The 27,446-nt window shown below is 38.7% G+C and overlaps 1 protein-coding gene across 7 annotated transcripts in view; it reads left to right on the top strand.

The window, feature by feature from the left end:
* Positions 1-26,806, top strand: part of si:ch73-103b11.2 (protein outspread) — a 44,855-nt gene extending 18,049 nt beyond the window's left edge. Inside the window, exons 4-27 of one of the 7 annotated variants that reach the window (XR_003298282.1) lie at positions 1,192-1,343; positions 2,797-2,881; positions 5,623-5,676; positions 6,302-6,599; positions 6,867-7,413; positions 8,758-8,899; positions 9,044-9,160; positions 10,289-10,345; positions 10,457-10,525; positions 10,626-10,715; positions 12,355-12,464; positions 12,612-12,650; positions 14,103-14,883; positions 14,988-15,104; positions 16,953-20,654; positions 21,828-21,975; positions 22,060-22,165; positions 22,749-22,908; positions 22,996-23,103; positions 23,193-23,279; positions 23,386-23,548; positions 23,731-23,816; positions 24,030-24,112; positions 25,425-26,806. Coding sequence is in view for 6 of the 7 variants with exons in the window: in XM_026351025.1 (XP_026206810.1) it covers positions 1,192-1,343; positions 2,797-2,881; positions 5,623-5,676; positions 6,302-6,599; positions 6,867-7,413; positions 8,758-8,899; positions 9,044-9,160; positions 10,289-10,345; positions 10,457-10,525; positions 10,626-10,715; positions 12,355-12,464; positions 12,612-12,650; positions 14,103-14,883; positions 14,988-15,104; positions 16,953-20,654; positions 21,828-21,975; positions 22,060-22,165; positions 22,749-22,908; positions 22,996-23,103; positions 23,193-23,279; positions 23,386-23,548; positions 23,731-23,816; positions 25,425-25,496 (7,290 nt within the window). In the remaining variant the exon portion in view is untranslated. Of the gene's footprint in view, positions 1-1,191; positions 1,344-2,796; positions 2,882-5,622; positions 5,677-6,301; positions 6,600-6,866; positions 7,414-8,137; positions 8,177-8,757; positions 8,900-9,043; positions 9,161-10,288; positions 10,346-10,456; positions 10,526-10,625; positions 10,716-12,354; positions 12,465-12,611; positions 12,651-14,102; positions 14,884-14,987; positions 15,105-16,952; positions 20,655-21,827; positions 21,976-22,059; positions 22,166-22,748; positions 22,909-22,995; positions 23,104-23,192; positions 23,280-23,385; positions 23,549-23,730; positions 23,817-24,029; positions 24,113-25,424 lie in introns of all 7 variants that reach the window. The other 6 variants (XM_026351029.1, XM_026351027.1, XM_026351030.1 and 3 more) reach the window with 6 other exon arrangements.
* Positions 26,807-27,446: the final 640 nt, after the last annotated feature.

Here is a 27,446-nt window from a genome sequence, read left to right as displayed (position 1 = left end):
CTGTGGCTACCTGGTATTCACAGCTTGGAACTACTGTGGCATTTTTGTGTCTGTAATTCTGCCTGTATGTTGAAGGTATGATCCAAAAGCTATTCAAACAACTTCCCATGCCGAGTGGTTAGTTATGCAGTACTCACTTACTTCATTGAACAAATATAAATCCCTCAGTCAACATAGGATTATCAAGGCTGCTTGTAGTGCTTGAGCAAGTCATTTGGAGGTCAGGCCAAGCAAAATAAAGTTTTCTGAACTTATATTTGTTATGGTGATGTATGTTGAAATATTTCTTTCTTCAATAACCATAACTATATGCGCACATCTGCATGTGAGTTTTACTTTCTCATTCACATTGAAAAGCATGATATTAAAAAGCTACATATCTAGGACAGTTCATAAATGCATTATCTTATCCCTTGGTTAGCAAGTCTTCATTCATTGTAAATGAGCCGTGCCTACACACAAATCCACTGTGTACTTGTAAAAACCTGCATGAAAAACCTCAAGTCATTGTAAACAAAGTAGTTATTATTCTTGAAGTTCTGTGGTAATGTTATGTATGTCTGACAGAAGGCAACCAGGTCAGTGTGCATAGTTGAGTTTACACCTCACAGCTAGGCATCAGACAGATTAAACTCAAAACCGCTCAGTGAACTCATGAACTTGGACTGTTTATAGAAGGAACAGTCTTTCTTTCAGGCTCTTTCTAGTGGTGCAATTTATAACATTGCTGTGGGGCAACCAATACTATGACATGAACTGTCTCTATTGCAACAGATGCAGTGTTATTAATGTAAAGTAAAGTTTGAGTCTAGTTCATTTGACAAGTTATGTGAAATAGTACAATTTAATTTCTATTCCTACTATTAGCTAAATACAATATGCTGAAACTGTCTGTTATCTGAATAATTATTGCTAGAGAGATGCTTTCTTTTGTAAATAGAGCACTGAATTAAAAAGTTGCATATATTGTTGTCAAAAGGTATATGCAGCAATATATCAAAAAGCAAAAATAGCCCCGACAAGAACATTTGCTTGTTCACGGTCTGTTATATCAGTTTGTGGTGTGCCAAGCTTGGCATAGAAATTGATGCTGGGGTGGAAGGTGTGAGAAGGCAGACAGACCATGTGAATGGATACGTCTGTTCACTTCCCCATTTGACACTTTTCTTTGTGTGTCTGTGTGTCCTGCAGCCCAGCACTCTACCCCAGGGTACAATCAATATGAACCAATGTTCTGACGTCATCGATGGAGAGTCCAGGACAGGTCAGAAGAACTCGCTGTGCATTCTGACCCCTGAGAAAGAGCACTTCATACGGGCTGAATGTAAAGAGATTATTAATGGGTAAGATACAAGCAGGTATGGTCTGTTAATGTGGTAATTATAAATAGACAATCTGCCATTATGCCTTAAAAGGTATAGAAAATGAATGTGGTTTCAGGTGGGTGGAATTGTTTGTGTTGCTCTGTTCTTTTGGGCTGAGTGAATATTTATGACAAGGACTTGGTCAAGGAAGAACAGTTGTGCAACTCTGGTGGCAGCCAAAACTGCTCTGCCCTCTGCTGTCTGTTTTGGGCTATGCTTTTCAGAGAGTTGTAATCTACACCGTAGTGACAGTGCACATTTTACAATTTTTCCCTCTCCCTGCCCATCTAGCCATCTCCATGTGTCCACTAAGCTTCATATGCCTGGACACAGATAACAATACATGCTCTGTAAGCCTTATTGTATCGTTTTTCTCCTGTGCCTTCGATTCTCCACATTCAAGTATGTTCCTGCACAGCTCTCAGTCCCTGGCTGTAGCATACATTTTATAGCTATTCTTGGAGAACTGTGACTCACAACACCCACTCTTCATTATGTTACCTGCTCTATCACTGCACACCTCCCACTCCTATCATCTGGCTCCTATGTGTTTGTTCTGGACCATTACACAATCATAATAGCCACTGTAAGATTGTCCCGAACTGATCATGGCGTGATAGCCAAGATTATTTTAAGTAGTTTTGTTGTTAGGATCCTTCCAAATGTCTTTTTAAGTCTTCAAATTACAGTATGAAATCTGTAATTGTGCTACACGTTTGTATTTATGACGTATATAGATGTATATAGTCTTTCACTCTTTTACAAAGTGAGTCCAGAAAATTATTTAATTATTATTTGATTATTCCAATCAGATTCACAGCTTTCTTTATTGCATTCTTATCTTACCTCTAAAAAGAGACTTTAGCCTTGCCTACAATTATTTGGTCAAGTGTACATTCAGTGACAAATGATCCTTGTGGACAAGACCAAGAATTTGTATTTTAGTCACAATTTAGGAAACTGCTTTTATCTTAGGCTTGAGATGACAGACTGCAATATCTCTTTTTGTGGAAGTAGAAGTCCACAGCCAAGTGATACAGCCATGTATGATGGCACAGCAGTATTGTTTTGTTTTAGGAAAAGCTGTGTGTGGGAGTGTCATCTGTGCTGTGTAGTTGTATAATGCATTTTTGTTTTTTTAGCACTAATGCTTAACTTACTATAAACTAAATCCACTCCACTAGGTGTTTAAATATATTATTGTGTTCTTAAGAAATGCCCAGCAAGTGTTAAAATCCACAAATGGTAAAACCAAAAAAATCAAGACTAAACAAATAGGACCTTACCAGATTTAAAGATGAACAGTGTAGACATATTAGACAATGACTAAATGTTGTCTTGTTCCTGTTATGTATTGATCCAACATGGGTGCAGGGTTTATGTAGTCTGCATTTAGTTTTACAAGCACAACACTTTGACTGTTTCACTGTAGGTGGCAGGAGGCTTTGACTGTATACCCAAGGACGAACAAGCAGAACCAGAAGAAAAAACGCAAGGTTGATCCACCCACTCACCAGGTAATACACTTATTCACATTCTGTGTGCTCAAGGCTGAAAGTAAAGTTGTGAAGACTGATGTTTTTCTATGTTTTATATTATGTATGGATGAGCTTTTTTGAACGCTATGTGATAACGGTAAACTTAACTAGGAGACTCCTTGGCATAGATTTAGCAGACTACATAGAATACATTATGCAACTTACGTTAGATTACTGATGAATAGTATTTTGAGCTTATCTGCTTTTTAACTGTGCTTCATAATGACGGAGAGAGAGTGATTTTGGCTCCTTTTGGATGTTACTTTAACGCTGTGTGGCCTAAGGGGAACGTTAAAATGATCCACATGTGTACAACAAAGAAAAGAATACATATATTTAGGGATGATGTGTGTCACAAAAGTATGCAGTATGGAGGCTTTTCATTCCAAACACCAGCTGTTTTCCCATCATACATTAGATGAATTGTTTCTCTGCCAGCAACATGCTCAACAGTTTATGCATATTGCGTTCTTGAGTCACATGATTTGGCAAAAGACTGCATGCCACATGTGTTTGTCTGTATACGCTAGCAAAATAAGTACAGTGGTATTGTAGCATGACTAAATGACACGGCAAGTTTAGTATAATTAGATGTTTTCTGCCAGGAATACTTGCTACATAATGTTTCTACCAATGTAATTCTGTTTTTATAGACACAGATGGAATAAATGACAGACTTTCTACTTTTGTACATAGTACCACCTTGTTAATTCAGTAACATTGCTGAACTATTGCATTATTCTTGAACAGCCATCAGGGCTAATGATGACAACTGCCTGCTAAAATAGCATTCAGTTGTAACATTTAGCCGTGTGACCATGATCCTCTTGCTTTTGAATTTGCTGGTCCACTCTATTTCATTGTCACATCTGTCAGCTGCTTTCTGTGCTAGGCCTATGCACCAAATTCCGCCTAGACATTAGTTTGTTTTTTTTATTTGTTTGAGTTCCTACTCTTAATTGAAGATTTTCTTTTCAGGAATTTACAGCTCCCTTCAGCTAGAGTGCTGACCCATTCTTAATATCTGTCCATTAATTATTTAAATCACTTTGATGTCAGGGTTGCAAGGCTGCTGCACTTAATCCCAGCTGTCATTGCACCAAAGGCAGTGTACATTCTGGAGAGGTTGAAAGTCTGTCCTAGAGCTCATATATAGAAACATACAGACACAGACAATCTGTAATTTAGAGTAATTGATAAACCATGTGTTTGGATTGTGCCTCAAATGGTAAAAATCATTCATAATTATAATAATTTTATAATAAATAACAGTATGAGTGTGTAAGTCCATAAAAGTGAACTTCAGAAGTTATGAAAGACTCTAGATCAAATGCGGAAAATTTATCAAATTATATTAAGTCTAGCCAGACAAGCTGATCAATTAGAAAGTAAACTAAGTTGCATTGAGCAGTCTCAGGAAAAGAAGAGCTGAGTCTTTCAACGATTGATGTGACATCTTTCAGATACTCAAAGCTCATAAGGAATAAATATGCACTTTTCATATTAGTGTAAGCTTAAATGTGCTGCATTCAGTCCCAGGTAGATATAAATAACATAAAAGGACTGCTTTCTTACTGTTACTGAAAGGTTTTAGTGACAAGCTGAAATATAGACATATTATCTAATAATATGACGACCACCCACTGTGGGATGCAGTTCTACCCTTCCCCACCTCATTGCTCATGCAGAGCCAAATTTGTGATGAGCAGACACAAAATTATCTAAAAAGTTCATTGTCTGGTTTCGCTAATGATGGCAGCCTGGATCAAACTGTGACCTTGCCGAGCTTACACAAACAACTCATTTGAAGAGGGACAGTGGTGACACAGTGGTGACCTTGAGTGTGTCCCACAGGTCTCCACCATTTATGTCTGGCTTTCTTTGTAACTATGTTCATCAATTTGTGCGTGGTCAAGTTTTCTCGCTATACTCTCTACTCCATCTATCCTTGTTGTGGTTACTTCATAGGCTCTGAGTCCATTTTTTTCCATCTTCTTAGAAAAATATACAACTAGGTTATAAACTACAAACCCTTGAATTAATGATGGTACAAGACGGATAAAGGGGTCAACTACTGCTTTTTAGTAGCTTTTCTGGTTTAACTGTATCTCAACAAGTTACTCATATTTGCTTGAAACAACAATGAAAGTATTGATGCTGGTAAAGGCTGCAGATTGGGCATTAATTCTTTCCTTGCAAGTGGTTGAATGAGCGTCACCTAAAATAAAAGTCAGATTGTTTGTGCAATTGCAATGTGAATATGCTTTTCTTGCTTGTTTCATGTTGTTTCTATTGCTATTGTCTTGGCTGTTTGATGTTTTTGGAATAAGATCATGATACAGAGTATCACAATAAAATGTTATAAGACTCACATCTTCCACACCTCACATTTCAGCATATGTCTTCCTGCTACTCGAGACATGCTGGGAAATTGTTTGCTTTGTGGGTGGTTCCAGTTTACTGAAGCACCTGACCTGTTGTGCAAAAACGGATGTCACATGAAACAGTGCTAACCGTGTGTCTCGTATACTGTTACTGAAAGAAGTCTGGAAGGAGCTCATACTGTCTAGCTCTGTGTCACATAATTAGGATTCTGCAATAGTACTTAGAACCTACACATTAAATTATTTTAATAGATTTTTTACCTGTGCTGATTATAATCTGCACTACATGGAAATTACCAAAAAGCATTAACATCAAAGGCTTTGTGTGATTGGCAGGGTGGAGTAACTCCAAGGCACTGTTTTTCCACTGAAGACATGAATGGACACCCAGTGAGTTCAGCTTGGCCGAATGTTTTATCCTGCTTAAGCTTTTTTGTTTAATCCCAGGCTTTGAAATCGAAGCTCTTAAATTTCTATTATTATAATCTCAATCAATCTATGTAAAGGTGAATTAAGAGGACATAGTTCTTGATTCTCTCTCTTATAGTGTATTGAAAGAGTGATTTTAAGCAGCATGGTTTTTCTTATTGAAGAAAACTGGCTAAAAAGTTGATGCTTGAGGGTTGCTCTGCTTTTGGAAATCCTGCTTTTTCCTTCTCTTATCCTCTCAAATGATTTTGTGGCTCTGCTGATCATCACTAGATTTTCTGATATGTACTGGGGACATGAAACTTCTGGCATTAGTAATTTGTATTAAAGAATTTCTATACCAATATATTTCTTCCACCGTCTTTACAATAGTACAGTGGGTGTTTTGAATAAACTCTTGTTCTTCCCACACATCATACTTTGATCGTTGTGATTGGTACATGATATGACATCACTGCAGTTCAGATTTAGCAGTGAAACATATATGTACATCGGGATTTAAATAAAAGGATATATTCCGTTTTCAGAGTTACTTTTAGTGTCTAATTTTCTTTAATTTCTGTCTTTCTCCTATTTATTTATGTAGTCTCTCTGTGACCTTACCTCCCATTATGTCCTTTCCTCTTTCCATCCACTCCTTGCAACCCAAAACCCTACCCAGGAGCCTGGCCCTGCCAAGGTGACCGTGACCAGCAGCAGTGGAGGCAGCATACCATGCCTACCCAGCAGTATTGCCAGTGCTGAGCGTGTCCCAATGAGCCGTGCCACTCTGTGGCAGGAGGAGAGCCGCTGGAGCAGGGCCACCATCCCCTGCAGCCGCAGCGCCTCCTGTCTCAGCCAACTGGGCCAGAGCCAACCAGACTCCAGTATTACTACTCAAGATGGTAAGGATTCATAAAGAGAATGTAAATTCTTTAATATTCTATATATACTTTTGTTTCACTTTTGAATAAGGTCTTTTTCCAGTTTGCTAGTCACCACTAACATAGAACTACAGTGACCTGGGCTGAAGCAAAAGCTTGATTGAATTGACAATAGTGGACTCTTTTGTCATGATTATGTAGTACATTACAGATGTGTAACATATGTCCACATTATTATGTAAAGATTGTTTTGGGTCTTATATCAGTGGGACTGTGTCTTTGTTTCAGACGGTGGCACTGTTACCACTGGACGCAAGGTACGAGTGGAGAGCGGTTACTTTTCCCTGGAGAAGACCAAGTCGGAACCTTCTCCACATTCTGCACAACATTCCCAGCCACTCCAACCACCCCAGCATCTGCCTCTGTCCTCTTCAGCATCATCCTGCTCTTTAGGAGCTCCCAGTTCCAGGTACAGCTCTGAGTCAGAACCCCAAACCTCCCCTTATCAACCCTCCCAAGATCCTCTCCCTTCTCCAGGTGCACTCGTTTCCCCCAGCTACTCTACCATTAGCTCCTCCCAGAGCTCGCTGGATTCTGAACCCAGCGGCACTACACCTCCCTGGGAGGGACACAGTGGTAGTGGAGGAAGCATTGGTGGAGGAGGCAGAGTGGGCCGGTCTGGCAGGGAGTATGCAGCACTGTCGGATGTGCCACGGGCTCGCCGACTGAACTACCGAGAAGCATTCCGCTCAGATAAAAAGCGCCAAGAGTTGAGGGCACGGACACGGAGTCCTGGCAGAGAGGAGGTGGCTCGGCTGTTTGGGGAGGAGCGCAGGTGAGAGGTTATGGAGAAGTGTCATGCTTGGCACACTGCTAGAAAGACTAGACATGTTTTGAATTTCTTGAATTTCGAATTTCTTTCTTCTTTCTCATGTACTGTATTAAATTAAGATATACCATATGTAGATACATGTAGATGTAGATATGTAGATTTATTTGACTTGACTTCTTGATTAGTGTTAATGACCACAGACATGAATTAATAATCATTAATGAGCCACTGTTTGTTAGCCTTTGGCAAAGTCTTAAAACCTGAAGATGGCATAACTTGTAATATACTGTATTAGTATTATACATTGGCTGAAACTTGCAGCATTTTCATTTTTTAGCACCGTCATGTGGTATTGCTGCCTAGCCTAGCTTATCAGTGGTTTACCATTAATGAGATTGGATTTAAATGCATGTGTTACTTTCTTACTGTTGGTCTCTATCTTTTGCTCTTGCTACTTTGCTAGTTTGTTTTGTTGTTTCAATCTTTTCCAGGGGCTTCTGAACAGAGCTTCTCAGAGTTATTGCTCAGCCAATCCTTCCACCCTTGTCCCAATGCTGTTCCCTGCTGGTCACCGCTGATTCCTGCTTTCTATCATTTCATCTCTGCACTGCCTGGAAACCCACACTTACATTGTTCCATATACACACTTGACTCCTATGTGTTCTGTACACAATCAAGCGTACTAATGGTTGGGTTATACATTAAGTTTTCCTCCTTTCTCATGCAGACACAGATGTACACACATTAACAAGTGCAGTGCCTTAAGGTAACTCCGACAGTGTTGCCATTGCTGCTACTTGTGCAGTTTGTTTAACTGACCATGCCAGTATTTTTCCATTTCTTCTAAAGTTGAATCTCTCATCACATAACACTACTCTTTATTCTTTGGTGTATCTCTTGATTGATCTCTTTGAAAGCATACCTTTTATCTTGTTGTCTATGGAAGGGACTTTGAGTCTAGAAAGATGTCCAGAGTCAAACATGTTGCGTGTTGTATGTGAATGCTGTGCATTAATGGTAGCATAAAAGTGAATAATAAACTGAGACCAATCATACCTGTTATAGGTATTGATTGTAGCTCAAATTTGCTTTCACATCATGCTTTGGTTTTATTTTTATTCTAACTAAATCTGCTACCACTGGAGGATGAAATGCTGCATCATTAGTTGTTTTTTTTTTCTTCAAAGATTAACCAAGCTATTTCTTTGTGTTTTTTGTTTGTTTTGTTGTTTTGTTTGTTTTGCATAGTGCAACTTAGCTCACTTAGATTTTTCTCTTGACTAATATACTGTATGGACCTAGTATTGAATATGTCTTTGATAATTATTATTGCTTTGTGTCTCTCAGGCGATCTCAAATCATCAGCCGATTCGAGGGAGGTCAGCATGTAGATCGCATGGATACAAGCAGCTCCAGTGAGCCTTCTGCTACCACCATGCTAATCCAAAGACAAGGCCGCAGCGAGAGACGCTATCTAGCCAACAAACATGTATGTTATCCTCTTTGATAATTTTTAAGCAGCTAAATCTAAAAAGAAAGCCATGTGTACTGTATAATGAGAGTTAGATGTTATTGCTGCACTTTGGTAGCATGAAATTACTTCTAATATATGGCACTAATTTTATATTTATAGGAGCTGTCACTGGATGCAGGAAAGGACCGTTCAGTCCCTGATGTGTCCAGTTCCACTTTTGCCAACTTAAGAAGAGCCAAGTCACTGGATCGCAGAGTCACAGAGTCCTCAATGACTGTAAGTTATGGCAGTATTTCTGCGTAGGATCTGTAACCAGTGATTCCTATTTGGCTTTGTGTTTCAAGATTTGCAGTACTAAGATAACATCAACATTGTTTTTGTTGGATGTCAATGGCAGCTATGGAACATACCCTCTTTGGGGAAAAAGACAACATGTGCTGATCAGTAATAAAATCTGCATACATAATTTAAGTACCTACATGTACCCAAGAGTCACCGTGGCGCCACACATATACAAAATGACTTCACTTCTTTTCTTTAGTCTTCACTAGTGAGATTAAGTGCAATTCGAGTTGGCAAAGGTTGCCCAGTCAGTAAGACTTGACTCCTACCAGTCTGACATACTGCTACTGATCTAAGGTCTGTTTACATTGACTGGGAGATCCAGTCTTTGTGGTTGGTCTCTCTGGTTGAGCTGCAGCTGCCAGAACCCCCACCCAGTCAAACACACATTTATGAACACACCACTGCCGCCACGGCTACTGATGATTATAAATAGCCAGCACAGAAGCAGCCGCTGTCGTGTATATGTCCCCCAGGACAGACGGAAAGAAACAGATTGTCAACATATGAACTGAAAGCAGTTAGCTGTCAGAATGACTCTTTGCCACGCAATGACACCACACCTGATGAAGCTCAACAAAAACAAGGTATTGTTGATTGAGCAGAATCCAGATTTTGGATAAAAAATTTACTTCAGAGTCTAGAAACAGACTTCAACTTGGTTTCAATGTGCAGCAGTTTGTGTTTCACAGGCAAAGTCCAGCTCCTGTCAGTCGGTCTCTTTAGCTTTGAGTCATGTATCAGTACACATACTTCTGAGGGGGTGACCAAATTATAAAGAAATGCACATAAATGCATGATTGTTTAAAAAAGATGGTGTATATAATATTGTCAGTACATCGATGATAAATACTAACTTCATGATAATTTTTGGTATAAGTAGAAGTACAAATTGTTGTGCAAAATGAACCTCTTCTTGATTTTGTATTTCTACATGTTTGATTAAACGTCACTTCTAATTGTTAGCTGAACTTCCCATTACTGATTATTTATTATTTTTAATTTACTTGCAGTTCAAATGCAAAACTGATAACACATCACTTTGGTTTTTCTCCATTGCAGCCAGATCTGCTTAACTTCAAAAAAGGATGGATGACAAAGCTGTACGAAGACGGAGTGGTAATTTGTGATTAAATCAGCATCGGTTTCTTATCCGAAGTACTATTCTATGTATCACATGATACATAGAGCGATGGAGAAATGTACTTAATAATGTCTTTTTCTTCTTAGTGGAAGAAACACTGGTTTGTTCTGACAGACCAAAGTCTGAAATACTACAAGGACTCGATAGCTGAGGAGGTAAGACCTGTTCAGTGCACTTGTTTTTTGTATGATAAAAGCATTAATGAAATATTAACATTAGCTTTTTTATGATGTTTTGTTTTTTACTTTTCCTTAGGCTTCAGAACTGGATGGTGAAATTGACCTTTCCACATGTTATGATGTCAAAGAGTTCCCAGTTCAGAGAAATTACGGCTTTCAAATTCTGGTGAGTGTTGATTCTTCATGTCATCGATTGTCCCGCATCATTAATCACTAGTAAAGATGAAACTTGTTGTATACACAGCTCAGTTCTGCTGTTTCCTACCAGTGTATAAACAGGCTTCAACAACCATGTGGTGCAACTTTAGGTATCAGGTTTTGCCATTTCTCATTTTGAAGTGTTCCTTTGTCTGTCATGAAGGATGTCACTTGACTTGTCATCTCTCTGTGAAAGGATGACATCATAGTGGTCTAAATCTGCTGCAGCTGTTGGCAGACCTGCATGGCTCTCTGAACCCATATGGCCCTCTTCCTTCGCAATATGTTAACATAAACCTATGCAAGAAAAAGCACTGTCCTTTTCCACAAATTTTAAATATGTTTTAAAAACATTTACATTCATAGCAGTTTTACTCTGCAACTGTCCTGCAGTTGCATAGATCCTGCTTTGAGCCTGTTGAGACAGTGTTTTCTTCATATAATCCTTTGGTCATTAAACATTTTTAGCACTTGTTGCTGCCCAAATACTTCCCTGATGTATATAGTGGCTTGTAATGCAGTCTCTATCCATGAGATGTCATTGGAGGTGTTGTTCCTACATATAGATTTACATGGTGACTACAAGGTCGTTTCCTCTGTTTACATTTGAACAAGCTTCCCTAGCTATTTTCTGGAGGAAGTCAGAAATAGAGTAGTCAGGGGGATCGTTGTCTCTTTGGCTGAGAACAACATGGGTATAGTGTTGAGAAATTAATAACTCCAGTATTTATATCTGCTGTCTCTGCTACATGGTCAAACTGGAAGGGTTGTTGTTCTGCCATCAGGTTTGTTGTAGTGGCTGACTTAAACTCCAGTTAAAATCTTATGTCTGAAATGAAGTACCACTTGAATGTGTCCTCAAAAGCTTTAGAGCATAACTGTAGATTAGAAAATAGTTGTAATCGTCAATTCTAGTAAACATTGTTGAACACAACATCCAAACCAATACATATCTCCCCTTTTTTGCCAGCAGAGGCCACTAGATATCGGCTGAAGTTACATTTATTTCACACAAAGTCATAGAGTCATATTATAAAGCTAAGAACAGTTTTCTAAATGTTATATATTTCACAGTCTAGGGCAAGGCCGGACTCCAGTCTACAGTCATTTACATTAAAGTAATGAAACATAAGTAAACCTTATGTTGAAAAGAATTATTACGGGCATAGTGTGTGACCATCTTGACAAGTGGCCCAGTGGTTGCTGTGAGATGTGGAGGAAAAGCAAAGTCTACAGTCACAAGCTAAAAGATGTCATAGAAGTACAGACATATGTTGCATGTTACACATGTTACTAATCTAGATGGTTAAAATTGTCAGTGTAGTAAGTGACACCATAAAAATGCCAACTAAGAAACTCAGGCGAGTGTAGTTTATTAACACAATAACAAACAAAGGAAGAGTGAGGCCAAGAACGTTTTGGGTCATTTTACAATTTTTTCCCACCATTATCCCCTTCCTTGTTATAGCCATTGAAACAATATCAACAACTTGTACAAGGACATGTACTTAGATTTCTTTTAGTGTCAGTGTGTCAAAGGGGTATTTTAATTGACACGTTCTGTCATCTGTGTCAGTTATTTTAATGTCATGCCTGTCTGTTTTCAGTGTAAAGAGGGAGCATGCACTCTGTCAGCCATGACGTCTGGAATCCGTCGCAACTGGATTCAGGCCATTATGAAGAATGTGCGACCCACTATTGCCCCTGATGTCACCCGGTAAAATCCACAGAGGATTTTTTTTTTTAAACTACTGAGAGATAAATTAACTGCTTTTCTCTTTTATTTTATCTTAATCCTGCTCTCCTCACCTTCTCTTTCCTTCTTTCGCTTCACCCTCAACCGGTATGTTCAACCTGCTTCCAGGAAAAACATCTCTCTGAAACTATCCGTTCTGAAGCCCAGGTTGGAGTGCTTGTGTGTTGAATATCTCTCCCTCCTCTAACAGTGATGTAATTGCTCCGCAATGTCAGCTTCAGCGTGTTTGTCGTTTGTCGTCCTCCTTGTCACAAAGTAAAACATTCATTACTGGCACGTAGAAGGAAAAATTCTGCAATATATATGTGTTATTTTTGGAACTGATACAAATAGTTGTAACTTGTTTTAACCATTTATTTCATTGTTTTTATTAATTATGTGTGTACGTGTGTGTGTGTTTTGGAGTTTTACTTTTCAGATGGCTTATCACAGACACCAACTGACACCTAACTGAGTTACAGACTTTACTCTGCTAGTGTGTATCTTAGCAGCTGGCACAGACGGGACATTGGGTGATATTTGTGGCATTTCTGAAAAGAGTTTTTTTCAATTCTTGAAACTTCTCATTTCCCCCTTTCTTAGACTTCCTGACATCTGAGCACAACATGTTGAATATATGATTTACAAATGAACGGTTTTAAAAAATGTTCTGCCTCTTCAGATTGAAACGATAAAAGTTCAAATCTGTGTTAAGCAAAGACCCATTGCGAATGTAACAGATAGGCTAGAGATTCACTTGAACACGAAGCTTTACCCAGTCTCCTATAAATGTTTTAATGTTAATGCTTGACTTTGATACATTTCATAGACTTGTATTACTTTTTAAAATCAGGATATCTGCAGACGTTGAAAACTAATATAAATATTAATTTCAAAGTTTCCCAAAGAAAAGACCCCAAGGGTATTCACAGAAGTCAAAAATACTTTATTTTACCTCTTATAGGCTATAATAGTAGTCATAATTTTTTTTTTTCATAAATTATTGTGGGCTGTTGTAAATCATTATATACCTACAAACTAAAAGTGTGATGGCTGTGACAGTGGACTATGCTTCCGTAGGTTGTTCAGTTCTTTTTTGAAGGCGTACAGTTAAGCACCATCAGACAAGTAGGAAGTCCTTTCATTACTGTCAGCTGCAATGTCAGTGTGAGCAGACTTAAATCAATAATCTCTTAGTGTTAATTATAACATCTATTTATTATATTTATTAAATCAAGATCTATTATTATACACTGTAGGAAAGTATTGAAAATAGAGTTTGCTTTATTAAAAATGATAATGTATTCTAAGCCACACAGCATTGTTCCTGCTGGTTTTTATGATACTGTCATTACAGATATGGGTATTATTGTGAAACCACTACTACATTGCTGTGTACGTGGTGTTGAATAGGTCTGTAAAAGGCTTTAATTTGATGAAGCCTGCAGAAATCCTGTAAATGCACTAGTAAATAATGCTTCGCTATCAGAAATGTCTGCATTTATGTTTTGTCCAGCAACGCTTTATTTGAAAGTATCATAGCTTGAACTGATTAAACATAAGAATGAAAATGTAAAAATATATGTCCTTTTTTATTTGTTTTTTTGTTTGTTCATTCAGATCCCTCCTTGATGAAAACCTGAAAGCCCAGGTAATGTTGGAGCCGTGTACAACCTTGGCCAACCTTGAGCCATGCCTCAGCAATGAGGCCCCCAAGTCTGATGTCCACATACAGCCAGCTGGCAACAATGCCTCTGCCCCTCCATCTGAGCCTCGTAAAAGCAGAGTTCGTGAGCGCAGACGGGAGGGCCGCTCAAAGACTTTTGACTGGTCTGAGTTCAAAATGCAACAGTCAGAAAAGCCTGTGAAGGAACGAGCAGATACAGTTGATCTCAGCTCGTCATTCTCCACAACCTCCTCATATTGCTCTCCCTCCACATCACCTTCCTCATTAGCATCCTCTCCTGTCTCTACCTCCACTCTACAAACCTCCTCAGTATCAGGTGTCAGTCCATCTTCTGTGGCAGAGGAAGTAGAAAAGGAAAACGTTAGGAGGACTGTCCCGCCGCACAGCACAACCAGTGCATCCCACATGCCAAATACTGTTACTGTTACCATGGCTTCAACACTAAACTCTACACCTCTGGTACAGCCATTGACACCTGAAAGTCAAGAGCAAGGGAAGATGGAAGTAGATCACCCTGCAGCAATGCATTCTGCTAGTGAGGATAGGGACAACAGAACCACAGATGTCCACGAAGAAATTGAGCAGCGATGGCATCAGGTGGAGACAATACCACTGAGAGAGGAGAAGCAAGTGCCCATCACCACAGCTTTAGGAAACTCTGGTAACTCTGACAGATTGCCTTCCAGTGAGCTTGCTGCGCTGCTAGACAAAGAGGTGTGTTTACTGAACATCGTCATGTGGTCACATTATGTTTATGACATCAGAGCATTTTGTGCCATTTGTTTATATTTTTCTCTTTTTTTTGTTTTTTTGTTCAGTTGGGACACAAGCAGAAGGAGCTGGACCGACTACAGAAGGAGAACAACCTTTTGAAAGAGCAGCTGGAAGATGCACTAGGAAGAGAGCAAAATGCAAGGGAGGGCTATGTACTGCAGGTACTACACTCATCATCAATCACAGGACTAGAGGATTAGTTTTAAAATGTACACAAAATACAAATAGCATTGTGACAAAGATATCTTTCACATTAAAATATTTAGAATGTCGTTAATGTTTGCAAGGTAGTATACTTCTACTGGTCAAAAGTGGTGTAGTAATTCTTATCAACCGTACTACAATAGTTGGTAGATTGTATTTTTGTTATACAGATTACTCGATCATGATAGATCTATGTGTGGCTACTGTAGCTGATAAAATTCTACTAACAGGTGTGGGTGCTTATTATCTGAAATTGTTTTGCATGGTTGTGGTGTTCTTGGCATGAGTTTTCACTTTTTTTTATGGAGTTTCACATCTCCTGGGAAAATAATTGATTTGATCTGATACAGAATGCTCAAGGTAAGAAACTTGATCACTAGGCTTTGCGCTGTGCTTTTTCTCTGTTCCTCTGTGTTTTGTCTGTGTGTTATTTACAAGCTTGATTGCTGCATGCTATTAGGTGTTTAAGAATTGCATACATTGACTAATTGCTTAGTTAAGTACCAAATACTTATGCTGCAAAGTTATCACTCAGTCAAACTGACTTATACTGACTTATACTTAATACTATTTTGTTGTATCTCATATACTTGTAATGGTTACTCTGTCTTTTTACATTTTTTAATCCCCTTGTTAGTCACCTACTGTAGATTTGTTTTTGGGTTTTCTTTGTATGTGTAGGGTTTAAACCTCAAAATTTTAAAGTCCTCTCTGAAAAAGCACAGTGGGAGCTTGGAAAGAAAACACTTATAAAATCCTTTTCAAAATATAATTATCAAGAAAAGAGAAATCTTATTTTCCTAGGTGTGGTTCTCCAAATAATGTTTACCCTTTGGAATTATCTGCATCAATGTATAAATTTGCCCTAAAATGTGGTCAGATGAGGTCAGAAGCTACAATGATGAACAAACACATCTTTTTAAATGCAAAGAAATCATTGTATTGTTGTGGTATACTGTATATCATTAAAATGTCCACAGTGTGGGTTGGAAAAATATGTGAACCCTTAATCAAATGACACCATTAAAAGCGTGGGTTAGAAGTATTTGAATAGATAAATCATTCAAATATTTTGCTGTCCATTGCTGCACATCACAACGGACGCTTCTGTCCATCTATGCTGCCAACATTTGTCAAAGAGTACACCAACACTCCGTAATGTTACTTAGAAAATAATTTGGGCTGATGATATATGCAGCACTATTCATATAAAGTATATGGTGCATGTATGAAAATATCTCGTGTGAAAGGAGCACTGCAGATCAATTGGGAAAACTCCAACCCAAAGAAGGTAAATGTGAAAAGCCAGCATCATGATTTGGTGCGACTTTACTGTCTCTGGCCCTGGACAGGTTGTCATCATTAAGGGGGGGTGAATTCCCAAGTTTCTCAACATATCCTAATATCTCCGAGATATAAGAAAATATTAGGGTGGTTGTGGTATATTACAGAATGACTTTCCATCTTTGAATAATCATCCAAAACTCTTCCTGAACACTTTTCCTTTTATTCACATTAGTTTGCCATTATTGTTGCTGAGGAGATTTGACTATTATTACTATTATTAAAATATGTTTTCTTACTTTTTCCACCAGTACATTGAATGTTTAATGAGCTTGCTCAGTAAATATAAGAAATATTTTAGTTGCGTGTTATTAGCATAGTGTTTGTTAATACTTGTGACTTCTGTTTCAATTTCAAACCAATAAATGAAGAAAATGAGGGTAATTCCACAGGGTTCACATACTTTTTTACCACTGTGATTTGATGTAAATAATTAAATAATCTCATCAATCTTTTTTAAGAGTGCAACACCCCCTCCCTCCTCACCGCACAGAGTGCCGTGGCAACACTTGCATAGGCTTACTCAAGATTTGCAGGGTGAATTGGAATCCCAAAAGCACAAGCAGGACCTTGCTCAGCAGCAAATTCGGACACTTAAGAGAAGCTACACCGAAGCCCAGGATGCTGTAGACCATCATGAGGCTGACATTCAGGCTCTACAGGCTAAACTAACATCTGCAATGGCTGAAATTTTAGCTAGTGAACAGGCTGTTGCACGAATGCGCAATGAGCTCAAGTTAGAACAGGAGCGTTCAAGGGAACAAGAAGAGGAATATGGACGTGGTGAGGCCACCCTACGAGCCCAGCTAAAGGAAAGTGAAGATAGACTTCGTGAAGTAGAGGCCAGCCTCTTGGAGAGAAACCAGGCCCTTAGACACCTGGAGCACCAGCAGGCCCTGCAGCGAGACCACATGAGAGAGATTCAGAGGTTGCAGGAGAGGCTGCAAGAGGTGACTGCTCGACTTAGCGCTACTGAAGAGGGTCAGGCGCTAAAGGAAGAACGCCTGAGGAACGAGCAGCATAGCATGCAAGAGAGTCATGAGAGGGAAAGACAGAATCTGTGTAAAAGATTAGCTGAGGCTGAATCTGCATGTAAAGAGATGGACAACAGACTGATGGAAGCTGAACAGCAGATAGAGGCCCTGTTAAGAGGGAGGCAGGACTCAGGAGGGAAGGAATGCAGGGAAGAAATGCTGAAGTTACAAGAGGAACTGGCCCAGAAGTCTGACTTGGTAGAATCACTGAGGGAGAGCGTGCGTAGACTAGAAGAAGAGAAAGGCCATCTCACTTGCCGCTGTCAGGAGCTTCTTAACCAGATCGCAGAGGCAGACCGTGAGGTAACTAAGCTCCGCAATCGTCTGGAAACTGAAGAAGCTGATTACTACAAACTGGAACACTCATATGAGAGAGCTACCCAAGAGTTTCAGAAAATGAGCCAGTTCCTTAAAGAAAAAGAGGAAGAGATCAGGCAGACTAAGGAGATGTATGAGAGGCTGGTAGAGCGCAAGGAAGAGGACCTAAAAGAGGCACTTATTAAAATGACGGCACTTGGCAACAGCTTGGAGGAAACAGAACAGAAGTTACAAGCTAAAGAGGAACTACTGTGTCAAATGAGTCAAAGCATCTTAGATAAGGTTGAGCCCTGTAGTGCTGAGAAGGATCTACAAGCCAAGCTTGTGGTTGCAGAGGACCGTATTGCAGAGCTAGAGCAGCATCTCAATGCCCTGCAGCTAGGCTATGCTGACCTACGCACAGAGAGGCCGCAAATTTCAGAACAGAGCAAGAAGTCAAGAGTTAAAACATCACCATCTTTATCCAGTGACATTGTGTCCAAGACAGAGAACTCTCCTGATGAAAAGGAATCTCAAGCTAAAAGACCAAGGATTCGTTTTTCCAGTATTCAGTGCCAAAAATACATGAGCTTAGAGGGTATGGATAGTGCCCATGTGAGTAGTGCTTTTGTTGACACGGGACAAAAAGTTAACCAAGATATAAATGAGGACATTCATCAAAATGAAGGAAATCTCTCATCTGATGCCACATTTTCACATACTAGTGACCCAGAAAAGTTTATCTCCATCATACATGCCCTAGAGAGTAAACTGCTAGCCACTGAAGATAAACTAAGAAACCTCACACAAAATCTAGAAGAACAGCGATCCATGCAAACAGAAGACATGTCCAAGATAGATCTAAAGATGACACAAAAGAAGCCTCACCCAGGCAAAGAGGTTAGTTGTGGAAGTTCTGCCAGTAAGCATTATGCCATGGCCCTGGTGTCTGTTGAAAACAGTCGTGAGAAAGTCAAGGCTATTCTCAGTGGCTCTCATGACACCACTGGCTCCCAGCTGCATTCATTATCAGAGATAGAGAATGATTTGTTCAATGCGTCACTTTACATCCAACAAGGGCAGAAAACGCTCGAACAGCAAACACCAGCTGTTCATCAAAATCAAACACCAGATATTCTAGATAAAGAAGCTTTGCACCTCTTTGCCAAAACCTTGTCTTTTGAGGCAGTAGTTTTGAACAAGATGGCTTTGTTGATACAGACTTCAAAGCCTGACCTCCTGCAAGCTTTTGCAGAGATATGGGAAGATATAGAGAATATTAAAAGGAGTGAAAAAGATTGCTTGGCTGTTGTCTATGCTGATGTCTTGACCAGAAAGTTGATGTTGGAGAGTGAATTCTGGAAAGAACTGGGGAAAGTTGAGACAGATATTGCTAAATTCAAAGAGAGGAGTGGTTCAGCTGATGTAGATGTAGATGCCACAGTTATCTTTAACACCTTCATTAAAGCAGAACTGTCCTTCTCTATTCAAAACCTTAAACTCAGTTATGAAGAGAAATTCAAACTACTAAAAAAAGAGTTGATTGAAGCTCATGGTAACCTATATAAAAGGGAAATGGCTCTAAAAGCAATTATTGAGGCTTCCAAAAGGCCTGACTTGAAAAATGTAATAAAAGAGGTCAAAAATAACTTTGGCTTTAGTAAACAGAAGTTAGCTGACATTCGCCCCCCTGAACTTGCTCCCTACATGGAGCAGATTGAAATGGAAGCAGCTAGAGACTTGGCTGAGGAAATCGTAGACAAACACTTGGCTGGAGAAATGCCATCCTGTGCTGCTGACTCTATTCAATCACTGCAAAATGCACATGACAACCTGGCTAATGAGCTTCAAAGACAAGCAGATATCCTCCATAAGTATGCTCAAGAGATAGAAAGTGGAGCAAACCATCCTGGACTGGCTAAAATGATTCATGCTCTTTCAGGGCACCAGACTTCACATAATTTCACAAGTACCTCTATTTGTATGCGTGAAGCCCTAATCCAGGCTCAAGTGGCCTATGTGGCATGCAGGTTACGGGCCATGCATGAACAAGACTTGGTCTGGTGTAAACAGACAGGTCAAAACATGGATGCTCTTGTCCAGCAGCATGCTCACAATGTCAGTGCAATCCAAGAGAAATATGAAGCATCAATGCAGGAAGAGCGCCTGAGCTTCACACAGACAGTGGACACTCTTCAGAAAGAAAACCAAACTCTAAAGAGTGAACTCAGCATACACATGTCTCGGCTCTCCCAGCAGCAAGAGAAGTTTTCCCTCCTAGAGCAACATTACCACAAAGAGTCTGAAGAGATTAAGCAAAAACACACGAAAGAGCTAAGCCAGGCAGAGCAAAGCCGAGCCTCAACAGAGCTAGCCCTCATGGAGACAACAGCTGACAGTCAGCGGAAGTTAGAGGTTCTGCTGGTGGACATGGATACTATGGAGGAGCAGCATGAGAGTCATGTAAGGAAACTGGAGGAGCAGTTTGAACAGAGAATCTGTGAGCTCCAACACATTCACAAAGAGGAGCTTGAAAAGTTGCATTCCCATTACGTTGAAAGCATTCAGTCTGTGAAGGAGCACAAACAGGATAAAGTCCCAGAGGTTTCCCACTTACCAACTGATGAGGAGGCCATAGTGCTAATGGAGGAGGAGGAGAAGGAAGATGCACAAAACATGTCAGAGGTAGATTCCATGGTGGTTCTGAAGGACCGAATCCAGGAGCTAGAAACACAGATGAACACCATGAGGGATGAACTGGAGAACAAGCACCTTGAAGGAGATGTGGCCAGCCTGAGAGAGAAATACCAGAGAGACTTTGAAAGTCTTAAGGTTTTTGCTCTTTCAATATTACTGTAGTGAACTCATTGTTTAAGTAAGAAAGTAGCACATCAATAAGGAAACACATAGTGGACTAGTGAAAAGTAGCTAAATAACCTGCTACTTTTGTTCATCAAGCTACTTTTAGTCACTAATTATTTGGAATTGGGAAATGGTGTGATTTGACATTACTAGTGAATTTTAGGTAATAAACCTAGATCTGTTGCAAATTGTCTTGTAATTGGATTGTAATTAGGGTTTTGAGGGATGTCCCAAACTTGTTTGTTTGTTTGTTTGTGTTGTCCCAATATCTCCTAGCTAGCATTGCTCAGTCATTCTACCACTCTGTCCAAATATTGGATGGACTATAACTTGAAATTTTGGAGTGTTACCTGGCTCCCAGATGATGACTGCTGGTGTCTTTAACCAACTATTAATGTATCTTGTAGGGTCACTACATATTTGCAATAAAGTGTCTCGATAACGCTGACATTTATTACAGTCGTTTACAGACTTCTATCCTTATTATTTACATGTATTTATTGATTTCTGCATAATATTCCATAGTTGCACAGTAAGCTATTTAATTGTCGATATGCCTTAATAATAAAAACTATCAAAGTAATTTACATATACAGCTCTACCATAAGGTTTTGTGTGATATTGTTTATAATGTGTCAATGTTATTGTATGTAGTAATGTTGAATATCATTGGATAAATTAATGTTGATGTTCATTTTGTGGCAGGAATGTTTGGTCCTTTGGTTCAGCTTGGGGCATCCCTAACAGTTTTACATGATGAAGTACAGCAATCTGTTGCATGTTGTCATCACCACATTCTGACAATTAAAAGTGTAAAAATGTCCTACTTGTCTCAAATGTCTCACTTGCCTTAAACATTGCATTTGGATATCAGTGGACATACCATTTCCCATATTCAGTAATAGAAGGAAGCACAATCTATTAATGACAAAAAAATGCAGCTTTGCTGGAGTAGATTTTACCGCTTTAACTTGCTCTCTTGCTAACATAGCTGGGCTTTACATCATTAAAAACTTGCATGTCTTCTATGACTGATTATGCATGACACACCATGTAGTGAACTATTGTTAGATATTGTACTGATAGTCTGCAAGTGTTAAATTAATTATGTGATGACAGATTTTTGAACCTTTCTTTCTGCAGGCCACATGCGAACGTGGCTTTGCTGCAATGGAAGAAACACACCAGAAGGTGATAGAGGACCTTCACAGGCAGCATCAGAGGGAGATTTCCAAACTTATGGAAGAGCGAGAGAGGCTATTGGCTGAGGAGACTGCTGCCACAATTGCTGGTAAGGAAATAAGTTAGTACCACCTCTAATTGCTGTACTGTAAACAACACTGTCATACCTGTCTTAATTAAATCTTTAATGTAGCTATTGAAGCTATGAAGAATGCGCACAAGGAGGAACTGGAGAAGACTCAACGCTCGCAACTGAGTGGACTGAACTCTGACATTGATGAGCTTCGCTTACAATATGAGTATGTGTTTGTTTTTTAACATTAAAATGTTATAGGGTTGGAGCATCCATGTTTACTTGCCCTTTTATTTGATTTGAAGATGTGTAAAAAGATTGAGGTAGTGTACTGTAAGGTTTAAAAGGTAAACTAAACCTGTGAGGCTGAGAAACTGTCACAAGGAATTCTTAAGAACTTAATCTTGTGAGCTAATCCAATCTGAGGCTTTCAGGAAAATCACTATAATATATAATGTATGTACAGTGGCAAGGAAAAGTATGTGATCTGATCTAACCCTGTAACCCTTTTCTGCTTAATGTAAATCATGAATTCTTGATCATAGATCCTTTGAAAGCTCATTCTCAAAAAGAGCTATTTTGAGGTCATTATTCAAAGGGTTCACATAGGTTTTCCACTCGCATTGTGAGGTTGTTATGGTTATTCTCAGTAAAGACATGAATAAATATCAGAATTTTTTTTATTATATTTGTTAATACTCTTGACTTAGATGAAGATCAGATCACATTTAATGACAAATCAATGCAGAAAACCCTGAAATTCCAAAAGGCTGACCTCCAGTTGATAGTATTGTGATCTGGCTGTCTAGGGAGGAGCTGCAGTCCATCCAAAGAGAACTGGAAGTGCTGTCAGAGCAGTACTCTCAGAAATGTCTGGAGAATGCTCACCTGTCCCAGGCACTGGAGGCTGAGAGGCAGGCCCTCAGGCAGTGCCAGAGAGAGAACCAGGAACTAAATGCTCACAATCAGGTTTGAATTAACATATACATACATACACTAAAAATATTACAAAATATATGTCAACAGGTAAAAACACTACTTAATTCTATCCAACAGGAATTAAATAATCGACTGACTACAGAGATCACTCGAATGCGCTCCTGTTTTAGCGGTGAAACTGCGTTGTCACCACTTACCCAGGGAAAAGATGTGTATGAACTAGAGGTGAGTGTAAATGTGCACTATACTATATATACACACACTAACATAAATAACTTGCATTTTAATCTAGAGTGTTTTTCTTCAACTTGTAGGTGTTACTGCGGATTAAGGAGTCAGAGATCCAGTACCTTAAACAGGAAATCCACTCTTTGAAAGATGAACTGCAGTCTGCTTTAAGGGTAAGTGAAACCAACCCTTATGTAACAGTTTACTGAAACAAAGTACCTGTATTTATTCATGTCATGTAATCAAATTAAACTGTATGTTGAACTTTTATTTCACTAGGACAAGAAATATGCCACAGACAAATATAAAGACATTTATACAGAGCTCAGCATTGTAAAAGCAAAGGCTGACTGTGACATCAGCAAACTGAGGGAGAAACTGCTCATTGCCACAGAAGCTTTAGGTGAGAGGACTGTTGATGGAACAGTCACATCTGGATATGGTAAGTCGAAAAGGTTTCATTTCCATTTTGGTAAACCTTGTTGTTTGTTTTATGTTTTGAATTGACTAGTTACCAGTTTAGTTATTTATTTATGTACGTATTAGTTCAAGGCTTTTAAATTATACGTGTGAAGCTCTTTGTGATTTACTGATAGTAATGAAATACCTTCACTGTGTTTTTAGATATCATGAAATCAAAAAGTAATCCAGATTTCATGAAAAAAGAGCAGTCTGCAACTTCTAGGCAATCGAGAGGCGTAAGGTCAAAGGTGAGTGTCAGATGTTTTCTTTCCCTAATTCAAACATGGAGGCTGAGTGACGGCCCCACACTGTGAAGCCGGTCTACGTTTGCTGTGTGATGTGGTGTTTCAAGGTTTTGTCGTACAGGCTTTATTACTGTTGATTGTTGCAGTCGGTCAGGACATTTTTAAATAAAAGTCTCTTGTCCTGTAAGTTTGTCCTCTGTTTCTTTTGTCCATCAGTGTGTCACTGAACAGGTCTCATGGGATAGCTGACACTCCCATTGTGGGGTCACTCCCCCTCAACCCCTGCCCCAAGATGTTCTGTAGGTATAGCATGATGTAGAGCAAAGCATGCCCTTCCTACCCTTGCACGATCTCCCCTATCCCCCCAACCTTTCCCTCTTTTCCCCCAACCTGCACCACCAAAGTGACTGTAGCATCAGCCCCTCAGGTCAATACTGTATTACAGGTCTGAGCATTAAAAACCTTTTTCGGGCTTCACACATTTTAGGAAACAGCTGCAAACAACGTTCAAACAAGACATAATGCTTAAAATTGTATTCTCAGCCGTATTTATTCTGAACTTCAGATTAGTAAGTGGATTTTGCTACGTTCCAAGGAAGCTGTTTAAGCCTGTTTCTGGTGTTTGTATTAAACTAAGCCTTTGACTATGGCGCCATATTCAGCATTCAGACAGCACACAGAGAGTGGGAGTGATCAGTTCAAGTTTTGGTAAGAAGACAATATAGTGCAAATAAGCAGATGCCCATGAAGAAATTGTGTCAATGTCACCCATGCACAGTATTACCACAGTTTTACAGTAATCTGACTGACAGAACTGTATGTTGTTTCAGTTTGCACTAGTTGGGAATACCAGTGCACACCACTGGACTAATACATTATACCTTCACATATCCGAGGAATGGGAGCTGTATGTTACACTTTGAAGGTTCATGTGTTCCAACATCATTTCACTCTGTTAATGTGGAAACTCTGTTTCTTATAGTTTTTGTCTGTTATTTGTGCATTGTGTGCACACTCTTGTGTGGCATGACCATGTCTGACCATGTCTGACCATGTCTGACCATAAGCACCCCTGTACATTTTGTCCTGAAGCAAAAAACCTACTATTGACCGGTGTTTTCAGACTCCTGAATTTTTTGCACACTTAATTTTGAAGTAGATTTCATTTGACACAGAGTGTCTCCCCAGATGATTAAGTCTGAACTTTGATTGGACATGGACAATCAGAGACTTGTCCTGAAGCTTCTCCAGCGTCTTGGCTGTAAGCTTCCGGTCACTGTTTTGCTAAAAGGTGAACCATCACACAAGTCTTTATGTGGTTCACTCTGGAGCAGGTTTTCTTTTTATTAATTAACAAAACATAAAACAAACATTATTATTAATGACCATCGAGATAGATTGAAGGCTTTATTTATGTAAAATTAAATCTACAATACAAGGTGTGCAAAAAGTTAAAGGAGCAGAATACTTTTATTATCCAGAGCAGAAAAATGTGGGAATGACAGCTGCCTTTGAATTACACTAAAATCGTCTTTCTTTTTTTTTTTTTTTTTTTTTTAATAAGTTTGCTCTTATCTCTTAAAAATAATTTCCCTTACTTGTTTTTGACAGAGCCTAAAGGAGGGACTAACTGTGCAGGAGCGCATGAAGCTTTTTGAGGCAAAAGATTCCAAAAAGATTTAAATATCAAAAAGTTGAAGTTTTCTTTCTCACCTGGTCTTGGGTTTTGGTCCGATTGCTATGACTGTGCCAGTATCAGCTGAAGACTCTTATTGGGAATAAGAAAAACAATTACCGTCAATTCTTAAACTGGACCTGCTGCTTCCATGCCTCTGTTGACTTTTTTTTTTTAATTCATAGGAAAACGTTTAGTGTAAGGTTTTTTAAAACATACATATTATAGATGTATAATCAGCCCATGTTGGAAATGTGTCCAATAAGCTGTGAGAGGGATATGTGACCGCATTTTTATTGATTCTCCAAAATGCCAAAACAGACAGCAATATACAGTATGAATAATATATATTTCCCAATATGAATTACGCATCTGCTGTATTTTATTATTGTTACAGTTTCTATTCTATATCGAATAATTTTAATGTGTTTCATGTTGCACCAGTTCTGTTGTAAATAACTACTGGATATATGTAGAGTATGGTTTGCTATTGACTGGTGGGACATCTGCTGTACTATAATTATGGTTTGGTTGATGGTGGAAAACAATGTGATGCTTAACTTGCTTATGTATGAGAGTTTTATAAAATCTGAGTGTCTGTGTGTGTGGGTGGCGGGTGGGGGGGGGGTGATTGCACTTATTACTTGACTACTTGAGGAAGCTTTTTTTAAATTTGTCTCTAATTGGTGTAGTGACTTAAAGTCAATTATTGCAGTGCAACCAAACATCCTGACTTATGTCAAATTTAGCAAACAGTCGTGACTTGTTGGTGATACTGGATTTTTAAAAAGTTTTTTTTTAAGTTTCTTAAAACCTGAATTTGTGTTTGTTTGCTCAGTTTTAACTTTGGTGTGAGAGTATCATCTCATTAAAACTATTTAGGATTTTGCATGACTTTACAGTATAATTTGGAATTGATGAATTATCTTGTTGACACATTTTCCTACTTTATGCTTCAGTGTGGAACTCTTAACACTAATAAGCTTTGCTTTGCAAGTCCTACTGTTTAGATGTTGACATTGAAATGTTTTACTGTAAACAGCAGTTTCAAAGCACTTGGCCCAGTCCCTGACCTCTCACTGAAATCTTGTCGTGCCTCAGCTGTTTTTTAGTTTATAAAAATCCATGAAACCTGTGCAGCTATGAATACACACTGTATAGTATTCAAATCACGCCTTGTATATATATATATGCCACCTCGAAGAGTTCTTTGTTTTATTTGAAACTTGTACCTTGCTCACTAGCTCTATATTGAATATATATTAATATTTTTTATTTTCATTTGAATGTATAATGTCAAATAAATGTTTGGAAATTTTGGTGTCTGTGTATGATCTGACTTTGGTCCTTGAAATAGTTCTGTAGTAATTATTTACGGCAGTATCGGAAAGTACAGAGGAGTTAGTGTTATATTTAATATTTCACTAGAAATCAAAGTTAATAGAGAAGTCAAACAAATATAGATCTGTGTCATATCACTTTTTCTCTTCTTTACTATCACGTCATCACCCCTCAGATGTAATTGGTGACATTATTTACAGAAACACTGCACTAAACTTTTGTAATGCATATATTCAGTGGGAAGCAAAAGTATTTGAACATCCTTTTTGTCGCCACTGAGTGCTATGTGAACCAGGGGTTCCCAAAGATTAAGGTCAGATCACATTTTATGACAAATAAATGTAGAAAACCAGAAAAGTACAAAAGGTTCACATACTTTTTCTTGCCACTGTATTTACAGCAGTTGTAACCCAATCCAGTACAGCCGTAAAAGGCAGTTTATACAATGCTGAATCCATTTTAAGAATCAAATAATAGAAGAAATTATGAGGAATGCCTACACTATTTTTTTTATTTTTAGTTAAATGCAGCATTTTTTTTTTCTATTACTCAAGTAAATAGTCTGAGTACTTCCACCAATGTGAACTTTCAATAAGGTAAATTTTATTACTTAGTAA

Source organism: Anabas testudineus, chromosome 19 (assembly GCF_900324465.2).
Source record: "Anabas testudineus chromosome 19, fAnaTes1.2, whole genome shotgun sequence".
Classification (NCBI taxonomy): domain Eukaryota; kingdom Metazoa; phylum Chordata; class Actinopteri; order Anabantiformes; family Anabantidae; genus Anabas; species Anabas testudineus.
This window is presented reverse-complemented; position numbering and strand designations above follow the sequence as displayed.